Genomic DNA, 20316 nt, shown 5'->3' with positions numbered 1-20316 from the left:
TTTCCATTTCTCTAGGAGGAGGTCAAAAAGGATCTTGCTGTAATTTCTGTCATAGAGTGTTCTGCTGATGTTTTCCCCTAAGAGTTTGATAGTGCCTGTCCTTACATTTAGGTGTTTAATCCATTTTGAGTTTATTTTTGAGTATGGGGTTAGGGAGTGTTTTCATTTCATACTTTTCCATGTACCTGTCCAGTTTTCCCAGCACCACTTATTGAAGAGGCTGTCTTTTCCCCACTCTATATTCTTTCCTTCTTTATCAAACATAAGGTGACCATAACTGCGTGTATTTATCTCTGGGCATTCTATCCTGTGCCTTGGATCTATATTTCGGTTTCTGTGCCAGTACCATAATGTCTTGATTACTGTAACTTTGCAGTATCGTCTGAAGTCAGGGACCCTGATTTCTCCATCTCCATTTTTCGCTTTCAAGACTGCTTTGGCTATTCGGGGTCTTTTGTGTTCCCATACAAATGGTGACATTTTTGCTTCTAGATCTGTGAAAAATGCCAGTGGTAGTTTGATAGGGATTGCATTAAATCGGTAGCTTGCTTTGGGTAGTAGAGTCATTTTCACAATGTTGATTCTTCCTATCCAAGAATGCTACATATCTCTCCATGTGTTTGTATCACCTTTAATTTCTTTCATCAGTGTCTTATAATTTTCTGCATCCAGGTCTTTTGTCTCCTTAGGTAGGCTGAGCCCTAGATATGTTATGCTTTTTGTTGTAATGGGAAAGAGGAGGGTTTTCTACGTTCACTTTCAGATGTTTCATCATTAGTATATACGAATGGCAGCGATTTCAGTACACTAATTTTGTATCATGCTCCTTTACCAAATTCATTGATTACCTCTCGTATGTTCCTGGTAGCCTCTTTACGAATCCGTATATATAGTATCATGTCATCTGCAAACAGTGACAGCTTTACTTCTTCTTTCCAGCATTGTGTTTTGAAAGCAAACAGGTTGTCTGCCTTCAGGGTTTAACAGCTAGAGATGCTATTTAAATAAGAGTTGGCATTTAGAGTTGTTGCCAAAATGAGTTTTAGGATGGGATTCCATGAAGTGAATGCATTTCTCGTGCAAAAAAGAACATGAAATTTGGGAGACTACAGGAGTGTGTGTTTTGGACGGAATTTTCTTCCTGCAGTTAAAACACGTTGTAAATAGAATCCACAGTCTCTGGAGATAGGGTCTTTAGTACTGTAATGAAGTAAGAATGAGGCCATCAGGTTTTGCCCTAATTCAGTACGATTGGTGTCCTTGGATTGTAGATGGCTATGTTTGTCTTGTTACTCTCTCCGTATATATCAATGGGCTAATTTCTGTTAGTTCATGCAATCTGTGGTCCTTGCTTCTGGCAGCCCTAGCAAATAAATGCACCTTTCATAACGAAGGATGAGGCGTTATCTTTTGATCATTCTAAAAGTCCTTAACAGAAAAGACAGCCGTTTCAAGGAAAAAAGGGATCTGCATGACCAGGTGTTTCCACAGTCTCCAGTGTGTCAGACTTCCCTGAATATTTTAGACTTCCCAGCCCTCACAATACTTTAAGACAATTCAATGCAATCTCTCAATCTCAATCTCTGTCTCAATCTCTCATGCTCTCTTCCGTCCCCTCCAACCCACCTCAGGTAGCTAATGGGTTCTGTTCCTCTGTAGAACCCAGACTAAAACACTTGTGTTAGACCCAGTAGTGGAACTATGGGATCATACGGTAACTGCCTTTGTAAGTTTTGAAGAAAAGATAAGAGATTTGTCAAAGTGTTTGCTATATTTTGCATTCCACCAGCAAAGTATTAGACGTCCATTTCTTCCATGTTCTTTGTACTTTTTTATTTTTTTAACTTTAATTTTATTTTAATTTTCTTGAATCAGTCATCAATTTTATACACATCAGTGTATACATATCAATCCCTTTGCCCAATTGAGCACACCACCATTACCGCCCCACTGCTGTTTTCCTCCCTTGGTGTGCATAATTTGTTCTCTCCATCTGTATCTCAACATCTGCCCTACAAACCGGTTCATATGTACCATTTCTCTAGGTTCCACATACATGTGTGAATGTACGATATTTGTTTTTCACTTTCTGACTGACTTCACTCTGTATGACAGTCTCTAAACCCATCCACGTCTCCACAAATGACTCAATTTCATTCCTTTTCATGCCTGAGGAATATTCCATTGTCTATATGTACCACAACTTCCTTATCCATTGGCCTGTCGATGGGCATTTAGGTTGCTTCCATGACCGGGGTGTTGTAAATACTGCTGCAGTGAACATTGGGGTGCATGTGTCTTCTGGAAGTACGCTGTTCTCTGGGTATATGCCCAGTAGTGGGATTGCTGGCTCGTATGGTAGCTGAATTCTTCGTTTTTAAGAAACCTCCATACTGTTCTCCATAGTGACTGTATCAATTTAGATTCCCAACAACAGTGCAAGAGTGTTCCCTTTCTCCACACCCTCTCCAGCATTTATTGTTTCTAGCTTATCTGATGCTGGCCATTCTGACAGGTGTGAGATGATATCTCCTCATAGTTTTGATTTCGTTTCCGTAACGATTAGTGATGGGGAGCATTCTTTCATGTGTTTGTGGGCAATCTGTCTATCTTCTGTGCGGAAATGTCTCTTTAGGTCTTCAGCCCACTTTTGGATTGCGTTTGTTTTGTTTTTGATATTGAGCTGCATGAGCTGCTTGTAAATTTTGGAGATGAATCCTTTGTCTGTTGCTTCCTTTGCAAATATGTTCTTGCATTTTAAGGGTGGTCTTTTTGTCTTGCGTATGGTTTCGTTGGCTGTGCAAATCGTTAAAGTTGCATTAGGTCCCGGTTGTTTATTTTTGTCTTTATTTCCATTTCTCTAGGAGGTGGTCAAAAAGGATCTTGCTGTAATTTCTGTCATAGAGTGTTCTGCTCATGTTTTCCCCTAAGAGTTTGATAGTGCCTGTCCTTACATTTAGGTGTTTAATCCATTTTGATTTTATTTTTGAGTATGGGGTTAAGGAGTGTTTTCATTTCATACTTTTCCATGTACCTGTCCAGTTTTCCCAGCACCACTTATTGAAGAGGCTGTCTTTTCCCCATTCTATATTCTTTCTTTCTTTATCAAACATAAGGTGACCATAAGTGTGTGTGTTTATCTCTGGGCATTCTATCCTGTGCCTTGGATCTATATTTCTGTTTCTGTGCCAGTACCATAATGTCTTGATTATTGTAGCTTTGCAGTATCGTCTGAAGTCAGGGAGCCTGATTCCTCCAGCTCCATTTTTCGCTTTCAAGAATGCTTTGGACCAGAGCCTCCCATCAAGCCTCTTAGATAGCCTCAACCACCAGAGGGCAGAGAGCAGAAGCAAGAAAAACTACAATCCTGCAGCCTGCGGACCAAAAACCACAGTTACAGAAAGATAGAGAAGATGAAAAGGCAGAGGGCTATATACCAGATGAAGGAACAAGAAAAAAACCCAGAAAAACAACTAAATGAAGTGGAGATAGGCAACCTTCCAGAGAAAGAATTCAGAATAATGATAGTGAAGATGATCCAGGACCTCGGAATAAGAATGGAGGCAAAGATTGAGAAGGTGCAAGAAATGATTAACAAAGACCTAGAAGAATTAAAGAACAAACAAACAGAGACGACCAATACAATAACTGAAATGAAAACTACACTAGAAGGAATCAATAGCAGAATAACTGAGGCAGAAGAATGGATAAGTGACCTGGAAGACAGAATGGTGGAATTCACTGCTGCGGAACAGACTAAAGAAAAAAGAATGAAAAGAAATGAAGACAGCCTAAGAGACCTCTGGGACAACATTAAACGCAACAACATTCGCATTATAGGGGTCCCAGAAGGAGAAGAGAGAGAGAAAGGACCAGAGAAAATATTTGAAGAGATTATAGTCGAAAACTTCCCTAACATGGGAAAGGAGATAGCCACCCAAGTCCAGGAAGCGCAGAGAGTCCCATACAGAATAAACCCAAGGAGAAACACGCCGAGACACATAGTAATCAAAGTGGCAAAAATTAAAGACAAAGAAAAATTATTGAAAGCAGCAAGGGAAAAACGACAAATAACATACAAGGGAACTCCCATAAGGTTAACAGCTGATTTCTCAGCAGAAACTCTGCAAGCCAGAAGGGAGTGGCATGATATACTTAAAGTGATGAAAGGGAAGAACCTACAACCAAGATTACTCTATCCGGCAAGGATCTCATTTAGATTTGATGGAGAAATCAAAAGCTTTACAGACAAGCAAAAGCTAAGAGAATTCAGCACCACCAAACCAGCTCTACAACAAATGCTAAAGGAACTTCTCTAAGTGGGAAACACAAGAGAAGAAAAGGACCTACAAAAACAAACCCAAAACAATTAAGAAAATGGTCATAGGAACATACATATCGATAATTACCTTAAACGTGAATGGATTAAACGCCCCAACCAAAAGACATAGACTGGCTGAATGGATACAAAAACAGGACCCATATATATGCTGTCTACAAGAGACCCACTTTAGACCTAGGGACACATACAGACTGAAAGTTAGGGGATGGAAAAAGATATTCCATGCAAATGGAAATCAAAAGAAAGCTGGAGTAGCTATACTCATATCAGATAAAATAGACTTTAAAATAAAGAATGTTACAAGAGGCAAGGAAGGACACTACATAATGATCCAGGGATCAATCCAAGAAGAAGATATAACAATTATAAATATATATGCACCCAACATAGGAGCACCTCAATACATAAGGCAACTGCTAACAGCTATAAAAGAGGAAATCGACAGTAACACAATAATAGTGGGGGACTTTAACACTTCACTTACACCAATGGACAGATCATCCAAAATGAAAATAAATAAGGAAACAGAAGCTTTAAATGACACAATAGACCAGATAGATTTAATTGATATATATAGGACATTCCATCCAAAAACAGCAGATTACACTTTCTTCTCAAGTGCGCACGGAACATTCTCCAGGATAGATCACATCTTGGGTCACAAATCAAGCCTCAGTAAATTTAAGAAAATTGAAATCATACCAAGCATCTTTTCTGACCACAACGCTATGAGATTAGAAATGAATTACAGGGAAAAAAACGTAAAAAAGACAAACACATGGAGGCTAAACAATACGTTACTAAATAACCAAAAGATCACTGAAGAAATCAAAGAGGAAATAAAAAAATACCTAGAGACAAATGACAATGAAAACACGACGACCCAAAACCTATGGGATGCAGCAAAAGCGGTTCTAAGAGGGAAGTTTATAGCTATACAAGCCTACCTAAAGAAACAAGAAAAATCTCAAGTAAACAATCTAACCTTACACCTAAAGAAACTAGAGAAAGAAGAACAAACAAAACCCAAAGTTAGCAGAAGGAAAGAAATCATAAAGATCAGAGCAGAAATAAATGAGATAGAAACAAAGAAAACAATAGCAAAGATCAATAAAACTAAAAGTTGGTTCTTTGAGAAGATAAACAAAATTGATAAGCCATTAGCCAGACTCATCAAGAAAAAGAGGGAGAGGACTCAAATCAATAAAATCAGAAATGAAAAAGGAGAAGTTACAACAGACACTGCAGAAATACAAAACATCCTAAGAGACTACTATAAGCAACTTTATGCCAATAAAATGGACAACCTGGAAGAAATGGACAAATTCTTAGAAAGGTATAACCTTCCAAGACTGAATCAGGAAGAAACAGAAAATATGAACAGACCAATCACAAGTAATGAAATTGAAACTGTGATTAAAAATCTTCCAACAAACAAAAGTCCAGGACCAGATGGCTTCACAGGTGAATTCTATCAAACATTTAGAGAAGAGCTAACACCCATCCTTCTAAAACTCTTCCAAAAAATTGCAGAGGAAGGAACACTCCCAAACTCATTCTATGAGGCCACCATCACCCTGATACCAAAACCAGACAAAGACACTACAAAAAAAGAAAATTACAGACCAATATCACTGATGAATATAGATGCAAAAATCCTCAACAAAATACTAGCAAACAGAATCCAACAACACATTAAAAGGATCATACACCACGATCAAGTGGGATTTATCCCAGGGATGCAAGGATTCTTCAATATACGCAAATCAATCAATGTGATACACCATATTAACAAACTGAAGAATAAAAACCATATGATCATCTCAATAGATGCAGAAAAAGCTTTTGACAAAATTCAACACCCGTTTATGATAAAAACTCTCCAGAAAGTGGGCATAGAGGGAACCTACCTCAACATAATAAAGGCCATATATGACAAACCCACAGCAAACATCATTCTCAATGGTGAAAAACTGAAAGCATTTCCTCTAAGATCAGGAACGAGACAAGGATGTCCACTCTCACCACTATTATTCAACATAGTTCTGGAAGTCCTAGCCACGGCAATCAGAGAAGAAAAAGAAATAAAAGGAATACAAATTGGAAAAGAGGAAGTAAAACTGTCACTGTTTGCGGATGACATGATACTATACATAGAGAATCCTAAAACTGCCACCAGAAAACTGCTAGAGCTAATTAATGAATATGGTAAAGTTGCAGGATACAAAATTAATGCACAGAAATCTCTTGCATTCCTATACACTAATGATGAAAAATCTGAAAGAGAAATTATGGAAACACTCCCATTTACCATTGCAACAAAAAGAATAAAATACCTAGGAATAAACCTACCTAGGGAGACAAAAGACCTGTATGCAGAAAACTATAAGACACTGATGAAAGAAATTAAAGATGATACCAACAGATGGAGAGATATACCATGTTCTTGGATTGGAAGAATCAACATTGTGAAAATGAGTATACTACCCAAAGCAATCTACAGATTCAATGCAATCCCTATCAAATTACCAATGGCATTTTTTACGGAGCTAGAACAAATCATCTTAAAATTTGTATGGAGACACAAAAGACCCCGAATAGCCAAAGCAGTCTTGAGGCAAAAAAATGGAGCTGGAGGAATCAGACTCCCTGACTTCAGACTATACTACAAAGCTACAGTAATCAAGACAATATGGTACTGGCACAAAAACAGAAACATAGATCAATGGAACAAGATAGAAAGCCCAGAGATTAACCCACGCACCTATGGTCAACTAATCTATGACAAAGGAGGCAAAGATATACAATGGAGAAAAGACAGTCTCTTCAATAAGTGGTGCTGGGAAAACTGGACAGCTACATGTAAAAGAATGAAATTAGAATACTCCCTAACACCATACACAAAAATAAACTCAAAATGGATTAGAGACCTAAATATAAGACTGGACACTATAAATCTCTTAGAGGAAAACATAGGAAGAACACTCTTTGACATAAATCACAGCAAGATCTTTTTTGATCCACCTCCTAGAGTAATGGAAATAAAAACAAAAATAAACAAGTGGGACCTAATGAAACTTCAAAGCTTTTGCACAGCAAAGGAAACCATAAACAAGACGAAAAGACAACCCTCAGAATGGGAGAAAATATTTGCAAATGAATCAACGGACAAAGGATTAATCTCCAAAATATATAAACAGCTCATTCAGCTCAATATCAAAGAAACAAACACCCCAATCCAAAAATGGGCAGAAGACCTAAATAGACATTTCTCCAAAGAAGACATACAGACGGCCACGAAGCACATGAAAAGCTGCTCAACATCACTAATTATTAGAGAAATGCAAATCAAAACTACAATGAGGTATCACCTCACTCCTGTTAAAATGAGGATCATCAGAAAATCTACAAACAACAAATGCTGGAGAGGGTGTGGAGAAAAGGGAACCCTCTTGCACTGTTGGTGGGAATGTAAATTGATACAGCCACTCTGGAGAACAATATGGAGGTTCCTTAAAAAACTAAAAATAGAATTACCATATGACCCAGCAATCCCACTACTGGGCATATACCCAGAGAAAACCGTAATTCAAAAAGACACATGCACCCGAATGTTCATTGCAGCACTATTTACAATAGCCAGGTCATGGAAGCAACCTAAATGCCCATCAACAGACGAATGGTTAAAGAAGATGTGGTACATATATACAATGGAATATTACTCAGCCATAAAAAGGAACGAAATTGAGTCATTTGTTGAGACGTGGATGGATCTAGAGACTGTCATACAGAGTGAAGTAAGTCAGAAAGAGAAAAACAAATATCATATATTAATGCATGTATGTGGAACCTAGAAAAATGGTACAGATGAGCCAGTTTGCAGGGCAGAAGTTGAGACACAGATGTAGAGAATGGACATATGGACACCATGGGGGGAAAACTGCGGTGAGGTGAGGATGGTGGTGTGCTGAATTGGGCGATTGGGATTGACATGTATACACTGATGTGTACAAAATTGATGCCTAATAAGAACCTGCAGTATAAAAAAACAAACAAAACAACTAATACTAAACTTTCATTGGGTTATTTGTATGGAAATATGTTAATATAAATGTTTCAGACATTACATGAAATTCCTAAAAATCTTATATTTGTATGGAAATATGTATGGAAATATGTTAATATAAATGTTTCAGACATTACATGAAATTTCTAAAAATCTTGTATTTGTATTTGTATGGAAATATGTATGGAAATATGTTAATATAAATGTTTCAGACATTACATGAAAAAAAAAAAAAAAAAAAAAAAAAAGAATGCTTTGGCTATTCGGGGTCTTTTGTGTTCCCATACCAATGGTGACATTTTTGCTTCTAGATCTGTGAAAAATGCCAGTGGTAGTTTGATAGGGATTGCATTAAATTGGTAGCTTGCTTTGGGTAGTAGACTCATTTTCACAATGTTGATTCTTCCTATCCAAGAATATGACATATCTCTCCATGTGTTTGTATCACCTTTAATTTCTTTCATCAGTGTCTTATAATTTTCTGCATCCAGGTCTTTTGTCTCCTTAGGTAGGCTGAGTCCTAGATATGTTATGCATTTTGTTGTAACGGTAAAGAGGAGGGTTTTCTTACGTTCACTTTCAGATGTTTCATCATTAGCATATACGAATGCCAGCGATTTCCGTACACTAATTTTGTATCATGCTCCATTACCAAATTCATTGTTTACCTCTCGTATGTTCCTGGTAGCCTCTTTAGGAATCCGTATATATAGTATCATGTCATCTGCAAACAGTGACAGCTTTACTTCTTCTTTCCAGCATTGTGTTTTGAAAGCAAACAGGTTGTCTGCCTTCAGGGTTTAACAGCTAGAGATGCTATTTAAATAAGAGTTGGCATTTAGAGTTGTTGCCAGAATGAGTTTTAGGATGGGATTCCATGAAAAGAAAGCATTTCTCGTGCCAAAAGGAACATGAAATTTGGGAGACTACAGGAGTGTGTGTTTTGGACGGAATTTTCTTCTTTCAGTACAAACAGGTTGCAAATATAATCCACAGTCTCTGGAGATAGGGTCTTTGGTACTGTAATGAAGTTAAAATGTGGCCATCAGGTTTTGCCCTAATTCAGTACGATTGGTGTCCTTGGTTTGTAGATGGCTATGTTTGTCTTGTTACTCTCTCTGTATATATCAATGGGCTAATTTCTGTTAGGTATGTAATCTGTGGTCCTTGCTTCTGGCAGCCCTAGCAAATAAATGCACCCTTCATAACGAAGGATGAGGCTTTATCTTTTGATCATTCAAAATGTCCTTAACAGAAAAGACAGCCCTTTCAAGGAAAAAAGGGATCTGCATGACCAGCTGTTTCCACAGTCTCCAGTGTGTCAGACTTCCCTGAATATTGTGGACTTCCCAGCACTCACAATGCTTTAAGACAATTCAATGAAATCTCTCAATCTCAATCTCTCTCTCAATCTCTCGTGCTCTCTTCCCTCCCCTCCAACCCACCTCAGGCAGCTAATGGGTTCTGTTCTTCTGTAGAACCCAGACTAAAACACTTGTGGTAGACCAAGTAGTGGAAATATGGGATCATAAGGTAACTGCCTTTGTAAGTTATGAAGACAAGATAAGAGATTTTTCAAAGTGTTTGCTATATTTTACATTCCACCTGCAAAATATTAGACGTCCATTTCTTCCATATTCTTTGTATTTTTTTTATTTTTTTATCTTTAATTTGATTTTAATTTTTATTTTCTTGAATCAGTCATCAATTTTATACACATCAGTGTATACATATCAATCCCTTTGCCCAATTGAGCACACCACCATCACCGCCCCACTGCTGTTTTCCTCCGTTGGCGTGCATACTTTTGTTCTCTCCATCTCTGTCTCAACATCTGCCCTGCAAACCGGTTCATATGTACCATTTCTCTAGGTTCCACATACATGTGTGAATGGACGATATTTGTTTTTCACATTCTGACTGACTTCACTCTGTATGACAGTCTCTAAATCCGTCCACGTCTCCACAAATGACTCAATTTCATTCCTTTTCATGCCTGAGAATATTCCATTGTCTATATGTACCACAACTTCCTTATCAATTGGCCCGTCGATGGACATTTAGGTTGCTTCCATGAACGGGGTGTTGTAAATACTGCTGCAGTGAACATTGGGGTGCATGTGTCTTTTGGAAGTACGCTGTTCTCTGGATATACGCCCAGTAGTGGGATGGCTGGCTGGTATGGTAGCTGTATTCTTCGTTTTTTAAGGAACCTCCATACTGTTCTCCAAAGTGACTGTATCAATTTAGATTCCCACCAACAGTGCAAGAGTGTTCCCTTTCTCCACACCCTCTCCAGCATTTATTGTTTCTAGCTTATCGGATGCTGGTCATTCTGACAGGTGTGAGATGATATCTCCTCCTAGTTTTGATTTCCTTTCCGTAACGATTAGTGATGGGGAGCATTCTTTCATGTGTTTGCGGGCAATCTGTCTATCTTCTGTGGGGAAATGTCTCTTTAGGTCTTCAGCCCACTTTTGGATTGTGTTTTTTTTGTTTTTGATATTGAGCTGCATGAGCTGCTTGTAAATTTTGGAGATGAATCCTTTGTCTGTTGCTTCCTTTGCAAATATGTTCTTCCATTTTAAGGGTGGTCTTTTCGTCTTGCGTATGGTTTCGTTGGCTGTGCAAATCGTTAAAGTTGCATTAGGTCCCGGTTGTTTATTTTTTTTTTATTTCCATTTCTCTAGGAGGTGGTCAAAAAGGATCTTGCTGTAATTTCTGTCATAGAGTGCTCTGCTGATGGTTTCCCTCAGAGTTTGATAGTCCCTGTCCTTACATTTAGGTGTTTAATCCATTTTGAGTTTATTTTTCAGTATGGGGTTAGGGAGTGTTCTCATTTCATACTTTTCCATGTACCTGTCCTGTTTTCCCAGCACCACTTATTGAAGAGGCTGTCTTTTCCCCACTCTATATTCTTTCCTTCTTTATCAAACATAAGGTGACCATAAGTGCGTGTGTTTATCTCTGGGCATTCTATCCTGTGCCTTGGATCTATATTTCTGTTTCTGTGCCAGTACCATAATGTCTTGATTACTGTAGCTTCGCAGTATCGTCTGAAGTCAGGGAGCCTGGTTCCTCCAGCTCCATTTTTGGCTTTCAAGAATGCTTTGGCTATTCGGGGTCTTTTGTGTTCCCATACAAATGGTGACATTTTTGCTTCTAGATCTGTGAAAAATGCCAGTGGTAGTTTGATAGGGATTGCATTAAATCGGTAGCTTGCTTTGGGTTGTAGAGACATTTTCACAATGTTGATTCTTCCTATCCAAGAATATGACATATCTCTCCATGTGTTTGTATCACCTTTAATTTCTTTCATGAGTGTCTTATAATTTTCTGCATCCAGGTCCTTTGTCTCCTTAGGTAGGCTGAGTCCTAGATATGTTATGCTTTTTGTTGTAATGGTAAAGAGGAGTGTTTTCTTACGTTCACTTTCAGATGTTTCATCATTAGTATATACGAATGCCAGCGATTTCAGTACACTAATTTTGTATCATGCTCCTTTATCATTTTCATTGATTACCTCTCGTATGTTCCTGGAAGCCTCTTTAGGAATCCGTATATATAGTATCATTTCATCTGCAAACAGTGACAGCTTTACTTCTTCTTTCCAGCATTGTGTTTTGAAAGCAAACAGGTTGTCTGCCTTCAGGGTTTAACAGCTAGAGATGCTATTTAAATAAGAGTTGGCATGTAGAGTTGTTGCCAGAATGAATTTTAGGATGGGATTCCATGAAGTGAATTCATTTCTCGTGCAAAAAAGAACATGAAATTTGGGAGACTACAGGAGTGTGTGTTTTGGACGGAATTTTCTTCCTTCAGTACAAACACGTTGGAAATAGAATCCACAGTCTCTGGAGATAGGGTCTTTAGTACTGTAATGAAGTTAAAATGAGGCCATCAGGTTTTGCCCTAATTCAGTACGATTGGTGTCCTTGCATTGTAGATGACTATGTTTGTCTTGTTACTCTCTCTGTATATCTCAATGGGCTAATTTCTGTTAGGTCATGTAATCTGTGGTCCTTGCTTCTGGAAGCCCTAGCAAATAAATGCACCCTTCATAACGAAGGATGAGGCGTTATCTTTTGATCATTCTAAAAGTCCTTAACAGAAAAGATCGCCCTTTCAAGGAAAAAAGGGATCTGCATGAGCAGCTGTTTCCACAGTCCTCAGTGTGTCAGACTTCCCTGAATATTATAGACTTCCCAGCACACACAATACTTTAAGACAATTCAATGAAATCTCTCACTCTCAGTCTCTCTCTCAATCTCTCGTGCACTCTTCCCTCCCCTCCAACCCACCTCAGGCAGCTAATGGGTTCTGTTCCTCCGTAGAACCCAGACTAAAACACTTGTGTTAAACCCAGTGGTGGAACTATGGGATCATAAGGTAACTGCCTTTGTAAGTTTTGAAGACAAGATAAGAGACTTTTCAAAGTGTTTGCTATATTTTACATTCCACCAGCAAAGTATTAGACGTCCATTTCTTCCATATTCTTTGTATATTTTTTATTTTTTTAAGTTTAATTTGATTTTATTTTTTATTTTCTTGAAACAGTCATCAATTTTATACACATCAGTGTATACATATCAATCCCTTTGCCCTATTGAGCACACCATCATCACCGCCCCACTGCTATTTTCCTCCCTTGGTGTGCATAATTTTGTTCTCTCCATCTGTGTCTCAACATCTGCCTTGCAAACCGGTTCATATGTATCATTTCTCTGTGTTCCACATACATGTGTGAATGTACGATATATGTTTTTCACTTTCTGACTGACTTCACTCAGTATGACAGTCTCTAAATCCATCCACGTCTCCACAAATGACTCAATTTCATTCCTTTTCATGGCTGAGGAATATTCCATTGTCTATATGTACCACAACTTCCTTATCCATTGGCCTGTCGATGGGCATTAAGGTTGCTTCCATGACCGGGGTGTTGTAAATACTGCTGCATTGAACATTGGGGTGCATGTGTCTTTTGGAAGTACGCTGTTGTCTGGGTATATGCCCAGTAGTGGGATTGCTGTCTCGTATGGTAGTTGTATTCTTCGTTTTTTAAGGAACCTCCATACTGTTCTCCATAGTGACTGTATCAGTTTAGATTCCCACCAAGAGTGCAAGAGTGTTTCCTTTCTCCACACCCTCTCCAGCATTTATTGTCTCTAGCTTATCTGATTCTGGTCATTCTGACAGGGGTGAGATGATATCTCCTCGTAGTTTTGATTTCCTTTCCGTAACGATTAGTGATGGGGAGCATTCTTTCATGTGTTTGTGGGCAATCTGTCTATCTTCTGTGGGGAAATGTCTCTTTAGGTCTTCAGCCCACTTTTGGATTGCGTTTGTTTTGTTTTTGATATTCAGCTGCATGAGCTGCTTGTAAATTTTGGAGATGAATCCTTTGTATGTTGCTTCCTTTGCAAATATGTTCTTCCATTTTAAGGGTGGTCTTTTCGTCTTGAGTATGGTTTCGTTGCCTGTGCAAATCTTTTCAGTTGCATTACGTCCCAGTTGGTTATTTTTGTTTTTATTTCCATTTCTCTAGGAGGAGGTCAAAAAGGATCTTGCTGTAATTTCTGTCATAGAGTGTTCTGCTGATGTTTTCCCCTAAGAGTTTGATAGTGCCTGTCCTTACATTTAGGTGTTTAATCCATTTTGAGTTTATTTTTGAGTATGGGGTTAGGGAGTGTTTTCATTTCATACTTTTCCATGTACCTGTCCAGTTTTCCCAGCACCACTTATTGAAGAGGCTGTCTTTTCCCCACTCTATATTCTTTCCTTCTTTATCAAACATAAGGTGACCATAACTGCGTGTATTTATCTCTGGGCATTCTATCCTGTGCCTTGGATCTATATTTCGGTTTCTGTGCCAGTACCATAATGTCTTGATTACTGTAACTTTGCAGTATCGTCTGAAGTCAGGGACCCTGATTTCTCCATCTCCATTTTTCGCTTTCAAGAATGCTTTGGCTATTCGGGGTCTTTTGTGTTCCCATACAAATGGTGACATTTTTGCTTCTAGATCTGTGAAAAATGCCAGTGGTAGTTTGATAGGGATTGCATTAAATCGGTAGCTTGCTTTGGGTAGTAGAGTCATTTTCACAATGTTGATTCTTCCTATCCAAGAATGCTACATATCTCTCCATGTGTTTGTATCACCTTTAATTTCTTTCATCAGTGTCTTATAATTTTCTGCATCCAGGTCTTTTGTCTCCTTAGGTAGGCTGAGCCCTAGATATGTTATGCTTTTTGTTGTAATGGGAAAGAGGAGGGTTTTCTACGTTCACTTTCAGATGTTTCATCATTAGTATATACGAATGGCAGCGATTTCAGTACACTAATTTTGTATCATGCTCCTTTACCAAATTCATTGATTACCTCTCGTATGTTCCTGGTAGCCTCTTTACGAATCCGTATATATAGTATCATGTCATCTGCAAACAGTGACAGCTTTACTTCTTCTTTCCAGCATTGTGTTTTGAAAGCAAACAGGTTGTCTGCCTTCAGGGTTTAACAGCTAGAGATGCTATTTAAATAAGAGTTGGCATTTAGAGTTGTTGCCAAAATGAGTTTTAGGATGGGATTCCATGAAGTGAATGCATTTCTCGTGCAAAAAAGAACATGAAATTTGGGAGACTACAGGAGTGTGTGTTTTGGACGGAATTTTCTTCCTGCAGTTAAAACACGTTGTAAATAGAATCCACAGTCTCTGGAGATAGGGTCTTTAGTACTGTAATGAAGTAAGAATGAGGCCATCAGGTTTTGCCCTAATTCAGTACGATTGGTGTCCTTGGATTGTAGATGGCTATGTTTGTCTTGTTACTCTCTCCGTATATATCAATGGGCTAATTTCTGTTAGTTCATGCAATCTGTGGTCCTTGCTTCTGGCAGCCCTAGCAAATAAATGCACCTTTCATAACGAAGGATGAGGCGTTATCTTTTGATCATTCTAAAAGTCCTTAACAGAAAAGACAGCCGTTTCAAGGAAAAAAGGGATCTGCATGACCAGGTGTTTCCACAGTCTCCAGTGTGTCAGACTTCCCTGAATATTTTAGACTTCCCAGCCCTCACAATACTTTAAGACAATTCAATGCAATCTCTCAATCTCAATCTCTGTCTCAATCTCTCATGCTCTCTTCCGTCCCCTCCAACCCACCTCAGGTAGCTAATGGGTTCTGTTCCTCTGTAGAACCCAGACTAAAACACTTGTGTTAGACCCAGTAGTGGAACTATGGGATCATACGGTAACTGCCTTTGTAAGTTTTGAAGAAAAGATAAGAGATTTGTCAAAGTGTTTGCTATATTTTACATTCCACCAGCAAAGTATTAGACGTCCATTTCTTCCATGTTCTTTGTACTTTTTTATTTTTTTAACTTTAATTTTATTTTAATTTTCTTGAATCATTCATCAATTTTATACACATCAGTGTATACATATCAATCCCTTTGCCCAATTGAGCACACCACCATTACCGCCCCACTGCTGTTTTCCTCCCTTGGTGTGCATAATTTGTTCTCTCCATCTGTATCTCAACATCTGCCCTACAAACCGGTTCATATGTACCATTTCTCTAGGTTCCACATACATGTGTGAATGTACGATATTTGTTTTTCACTTTCTGACTGACTTCACTCTGTATGACAGTCTCTAAACCCATCCACGTCTCCACAAATGACTCAATTTCATTCCTTTTCATGCCTGAGGAATATTCCATTGTCTATATGTACCACAACTTCCTTATCCATTGGCCTGTCGATGGGCATTTAGGTTGCTTCCATGACCGGGGTGTTGTAAATACTGCTGCAGTGAACATTGGGGTGCATGTGTCTTCTGGAAGTACGCTGTTCTCTGGGTATATGCCCAGTAGTGGGATTGCTGGCTCGTATGGTAGCTGAATTCTTCGTTTTTAAGAAACCTCCATACTGTTCTCCATAGTGACTGTATCAATTTAGATTCCCAACAACAGTGCAAGAGTGTTCCCTTTCTCCACACCCTCTCCAGCATTTATTGTTTCTAGCTTATCTGATGCTGGCCATTCTGACAGGTGTGAGATGATATCTCCTCATAGTTTTGATTTCGTTTCCGTAACGATTAGTGATGGGGAGCATTCTTTCATGTGTTTGTGGGCAATCTGTCTATCTTCTGTGCGGAAATGTCTCTTTAGGTCTTCAGCCCACTTTTGGATTGCGTTTGTTTTGTTTTTGATATTGAGCTGCATGAGCTGCTTGTAAATTTTGGAGATGAATCCTTTGTCTGTTGCTTCCTTTGCAAATATGTTCTTGCATTTTAAGGGTGGTCTTTTTGTCTTGCGTATGGTTTCGTTGGCTGTGCAAATCGTTAAAGTTGCATTAGGTCCCGGTTGTTTATTTTTGTCTTTATTTCCATTTCTCTAGGAGGTGGTCAAAAAGGATCTTGCTGTAATTTCTGTCATAGAGTGTTCTGCTCATGTTTTCCCCTAAGAGTTTGATAGTGCCTGTCCTTACATTTAGGTGTTTAATCCATTTTGATTTTATTTTTGAGTATGGGGTTAAGGAGTGTTTTCATTTCATACTTTTCCATGTACCTGTCCAGTTTTCCCAGCACCACTTATTGAAGAGGCTGTCTTTTCCCCATTCTATATTCTTTCCTTCTTTATCAAACATAAGGTGACCATAAGTGTGTGTGTTTATCTCTGGGCATTCTATCCTGTGCCTTGGATCTATATTTCTGTTTCTGTGCCAGTACCATAATGTCTTGATTATTGTAGCTTTGCAGTATCATCTGAAGTCAGGGAGCCTGATTCCTCCAGCTCCATTTTTCGCTTTCAAGAATGCTTTGGACCAGAGCCTCCCATCAAGCCTCTTAGATAGCCTCAACCACCAGAGGGCAGAGAGCAGAAGCAAGAAAAACTACAATCCTGCAGCCTGCGGACCAAAAACCACAGTTACAGAAAGATAGAGAAGATGAAAAGGCAGAGGGCTATATACCAGATGAAGGAACAAGAAAAAAACCCAGAAAAACAACTAAATGAAGTGGAGATAGGCAACCTTCCAGAGAAAGAATTCAGAATAATGATAGTGAAGATGATCCAGGACCTCGGAATAAGAATGGAGGCAAAGATTGAGAAGGTGCAAGAAATGATTAACAAAGACCTAGAAGAATTAAAGAACAAACAAACAGAGACGACCAATACAATAACTGAAATGAAAACTACACTAGAAGGAATCAATAGCAGAATAACTGAGGCAGAAGAACGGATAAGTGACCTGGAAGACAGAATGGTGGAATTCACTGCTGCGGAACAGACTAAAGAAAAAAGAATGAAAAGAAATGAAGACAGCCTAAGAGACCTCTGGGACAACATTAAACGCAACAACATTCGCATTATAGGGGTCCCAGAAGGAGAAGAGAGAGAGAAAGGACCAGAGAAAATATTTGAAGAGATTATAGTCGAAAACTTCCCTAACATGGGAAAGGAGATAGCCACCCAAGTCCAGGAAGCGCAGAGAGTCCCATACAGAATAAACCCAAGGAGAAACACGCCGAGACACATAGTAATCAAAGTGGCAAAAATTAAAGACAAAGAAAAATTATTGAAAGCAGCAAGGGAAAAACGACAAATAACATACAAGGGAACTCCCATAAGGTTAACAGCTGATTTCTCAGCAGAAACTCTGCAAGCCAGAAGGGAGTGGCATGATATACTTAAAGTGATGAAAGGGAAGAACCTACAACCAAGATTACTCTATCCGGCAAGGATCTCATTTAGATTTGATGGAGAAATCAAAAGCTTTACAGACAAGCAAAAGCTAAGAGAATTCAGCACCACCAAACCAGCTCTACAACAAATGCTAAAGGAACTTCTCTAAGTGGGAAACACAAGAGAAGAAAAGGACCTACAAAAACAAACCCAAAACAATTAAGAAAATGGTCATAGGAACATACATATCGATAATTACCTTAAACGTGAATGGATTAAACGCCCCAACCAAAAGACATAGACTGGCTGAATGGATACAAAAACAGGACCCATATATATGCTGTCTACAAGAGACCCACTTTAGACCTAGGGACACATACAGACTGAAAGTTAGGGGATGGAAAAAGATATTCCATGCAAATGGAAATCAAAAGAAAGCTGGAGTAGCTATACTCATATCAGATAAAATAGACTTTAAAATAAAGAATGTTACAAGAGGCAAGGAAGGACACTACATAATGATCCAGGGATCAATCCAAGAAGAAGATATAACAATTATAAATATATATGCACCCAACATAGGAGCACCTCAATACATAAGGCAACTGCTAACAGCTATAAAAGAGGAAATCGACAGTAACACAATAATAGTGGGGGACTTTAACACTTCACTTACACCAATGGACAGATCATCCAAAATGAAAATAAATAAGGAAACAGAAGCTTTAAATGACACAAGAGACCAGATAGATTTAATTGATATATATAGGACATTCCATCCAAAAACAGCAGATTACACTTTCTTCTCAAGTGCGCACGGAACATTCTCCAGGATAGATCACATCTTGGGTCACAAATCAAGCCTCAGTAAATTTAAGAAAATTGAAATCATACCAAGCATCTTTTCTGACCACAACGCTATGAGATTAGAAATGAATTACAGGGAAAAAAACGTAAAAAAGACAAACACATGGAGGCTAAACAATACGTTACTAAATAACCAAAAGATCACTGAAGAAATCAAAGAGGAAATAAAAAAATACCTAGAGACAAATGACAATGAAAACACGACGACCCAAAACCTATGGGATGCAGCAAAAGCGGTTCTAAGAGGGAAGTTTATAGCTATACAAGCCTACCTAAAGAAACAAGAAAAATCTCAAGTAAACAATCTAACCTTACACCTAAAGAAACTAGAGAAAGAAGAACAAACAAAACCCAAAGTTAGCAGAAGGAAAGAAATCATAAAGATCAGAGCAGAAATAAATGAGATAGAAACAAAGAAAACAATAGCAAAGATCAATAAAACTAAAAGTTGGTTCTTTGAGAAGATAAACAAAATTGATAAGCCATTAGCCAGACTCATCAAGAAAAAGAGGGAGAGGACTCAAATCAATAAAATCAGAAATGAAAAAGGAGAAGTTACAACAGACACTGCAGAAATACAAAACATCCTAAGAGACTACTATAAGCAACTTTATGCCAATAAAATGGACAACCTGGAAGAAATGGACAAATTCTTAGAAAGGTATAACCTTCCAAGACTGAATCAGGAAGAAACAGAAAATATGAACAGACCAATCACAAGTAATGAAATTGAAACTGTGATTAAAAATCTTCCAACAAACAAAAGTCCAGGACCAGATGGCTTCACAGGTGAATTCTATCAAACATTTAGAGAAGAGCTAACACCCATCCTTCTAAAACTCTTCCAAAAAATTGCAGAGGAAGGAACACTCCCAAACTCATTCTATGAGGCCACCATCACCCTGATACCAAAACCAGACAAAGACACTACAAAAAAAGAAAATTACAGACCAACATCACTGATGAATATAGATGCAAAAATCCTCAACAAAATACTAGCAAACAGAATCCAACAACACATTAAAAGGATCATACACCACGATCAAGTGGGATTTATCCCAGGGATGCAAGGATTCTTCAATATACGCAAATCAATCAATGTGATACACCATATTAACAAACTGAAGAATAAAAACCATATGATCATCTCAATAGATGCAGAAAAAGCTTTTGACAAAATTCAACACCCATTTATGATAAAAACTCTCCAGAAAGTGGGCATAGAGGGAACCTACCTCAACATAATAAAGGCCATATATGACAAACCCACAGCAAACATCATTCTCAATGGTGAAAAACTGAAAGCATTTCCTCTAAGATCAGGAACGAGACAAGGATGTCCACTCTCACCACTATTA

At 38.3% G+C, this 20316-nt stretch overlaps 1 protein-coding gene across 2 annotated transcripts in view; it reads left to right on the top strand.

The window, feature by feature from the left end:
- Positions 1-18363, top strand: part of LOC309653355 (uncharacterized protein) — a 56636-nt gene extending 38273 nt beyond the window's left edge. For both annotated transcript variants that reach the window (XM_082447961.1, XM_082447962.1), the window contains 2 exons: positions 3447-3578; positions 17388-18363. In XM_082447961.1, the coding sequence (XP_082304087.1) occupies positions 3447-3578; positions 17388-18260 (1005 nt within the window). In that variant the 3' untranslated portion in view covers positions 18261-18363. The remainder of the gene's footprint in view (positions 1-3446; positions 3579-17387) is intronic.
- Positions 18364-20316: the final 1953 nt, after the last annotated feature.

The sequence above is a fragment of the Balaenoptera physalus genome (genome assembly GCF_965194825.1).
Source record: "Balaenoptera physalus genome assembly, chromosome: Y".
NCBI lineage: Eukaryota > Metazoa > Chordata > Mammalia > Artiodactyla > Balaenopteridae > Balaenoptera > Balaenoptera physalus.
Note: the sequence above shows the minus strand (reverse complement) of the source record. Positions and strands in the feature narration are given on the sequence as shown.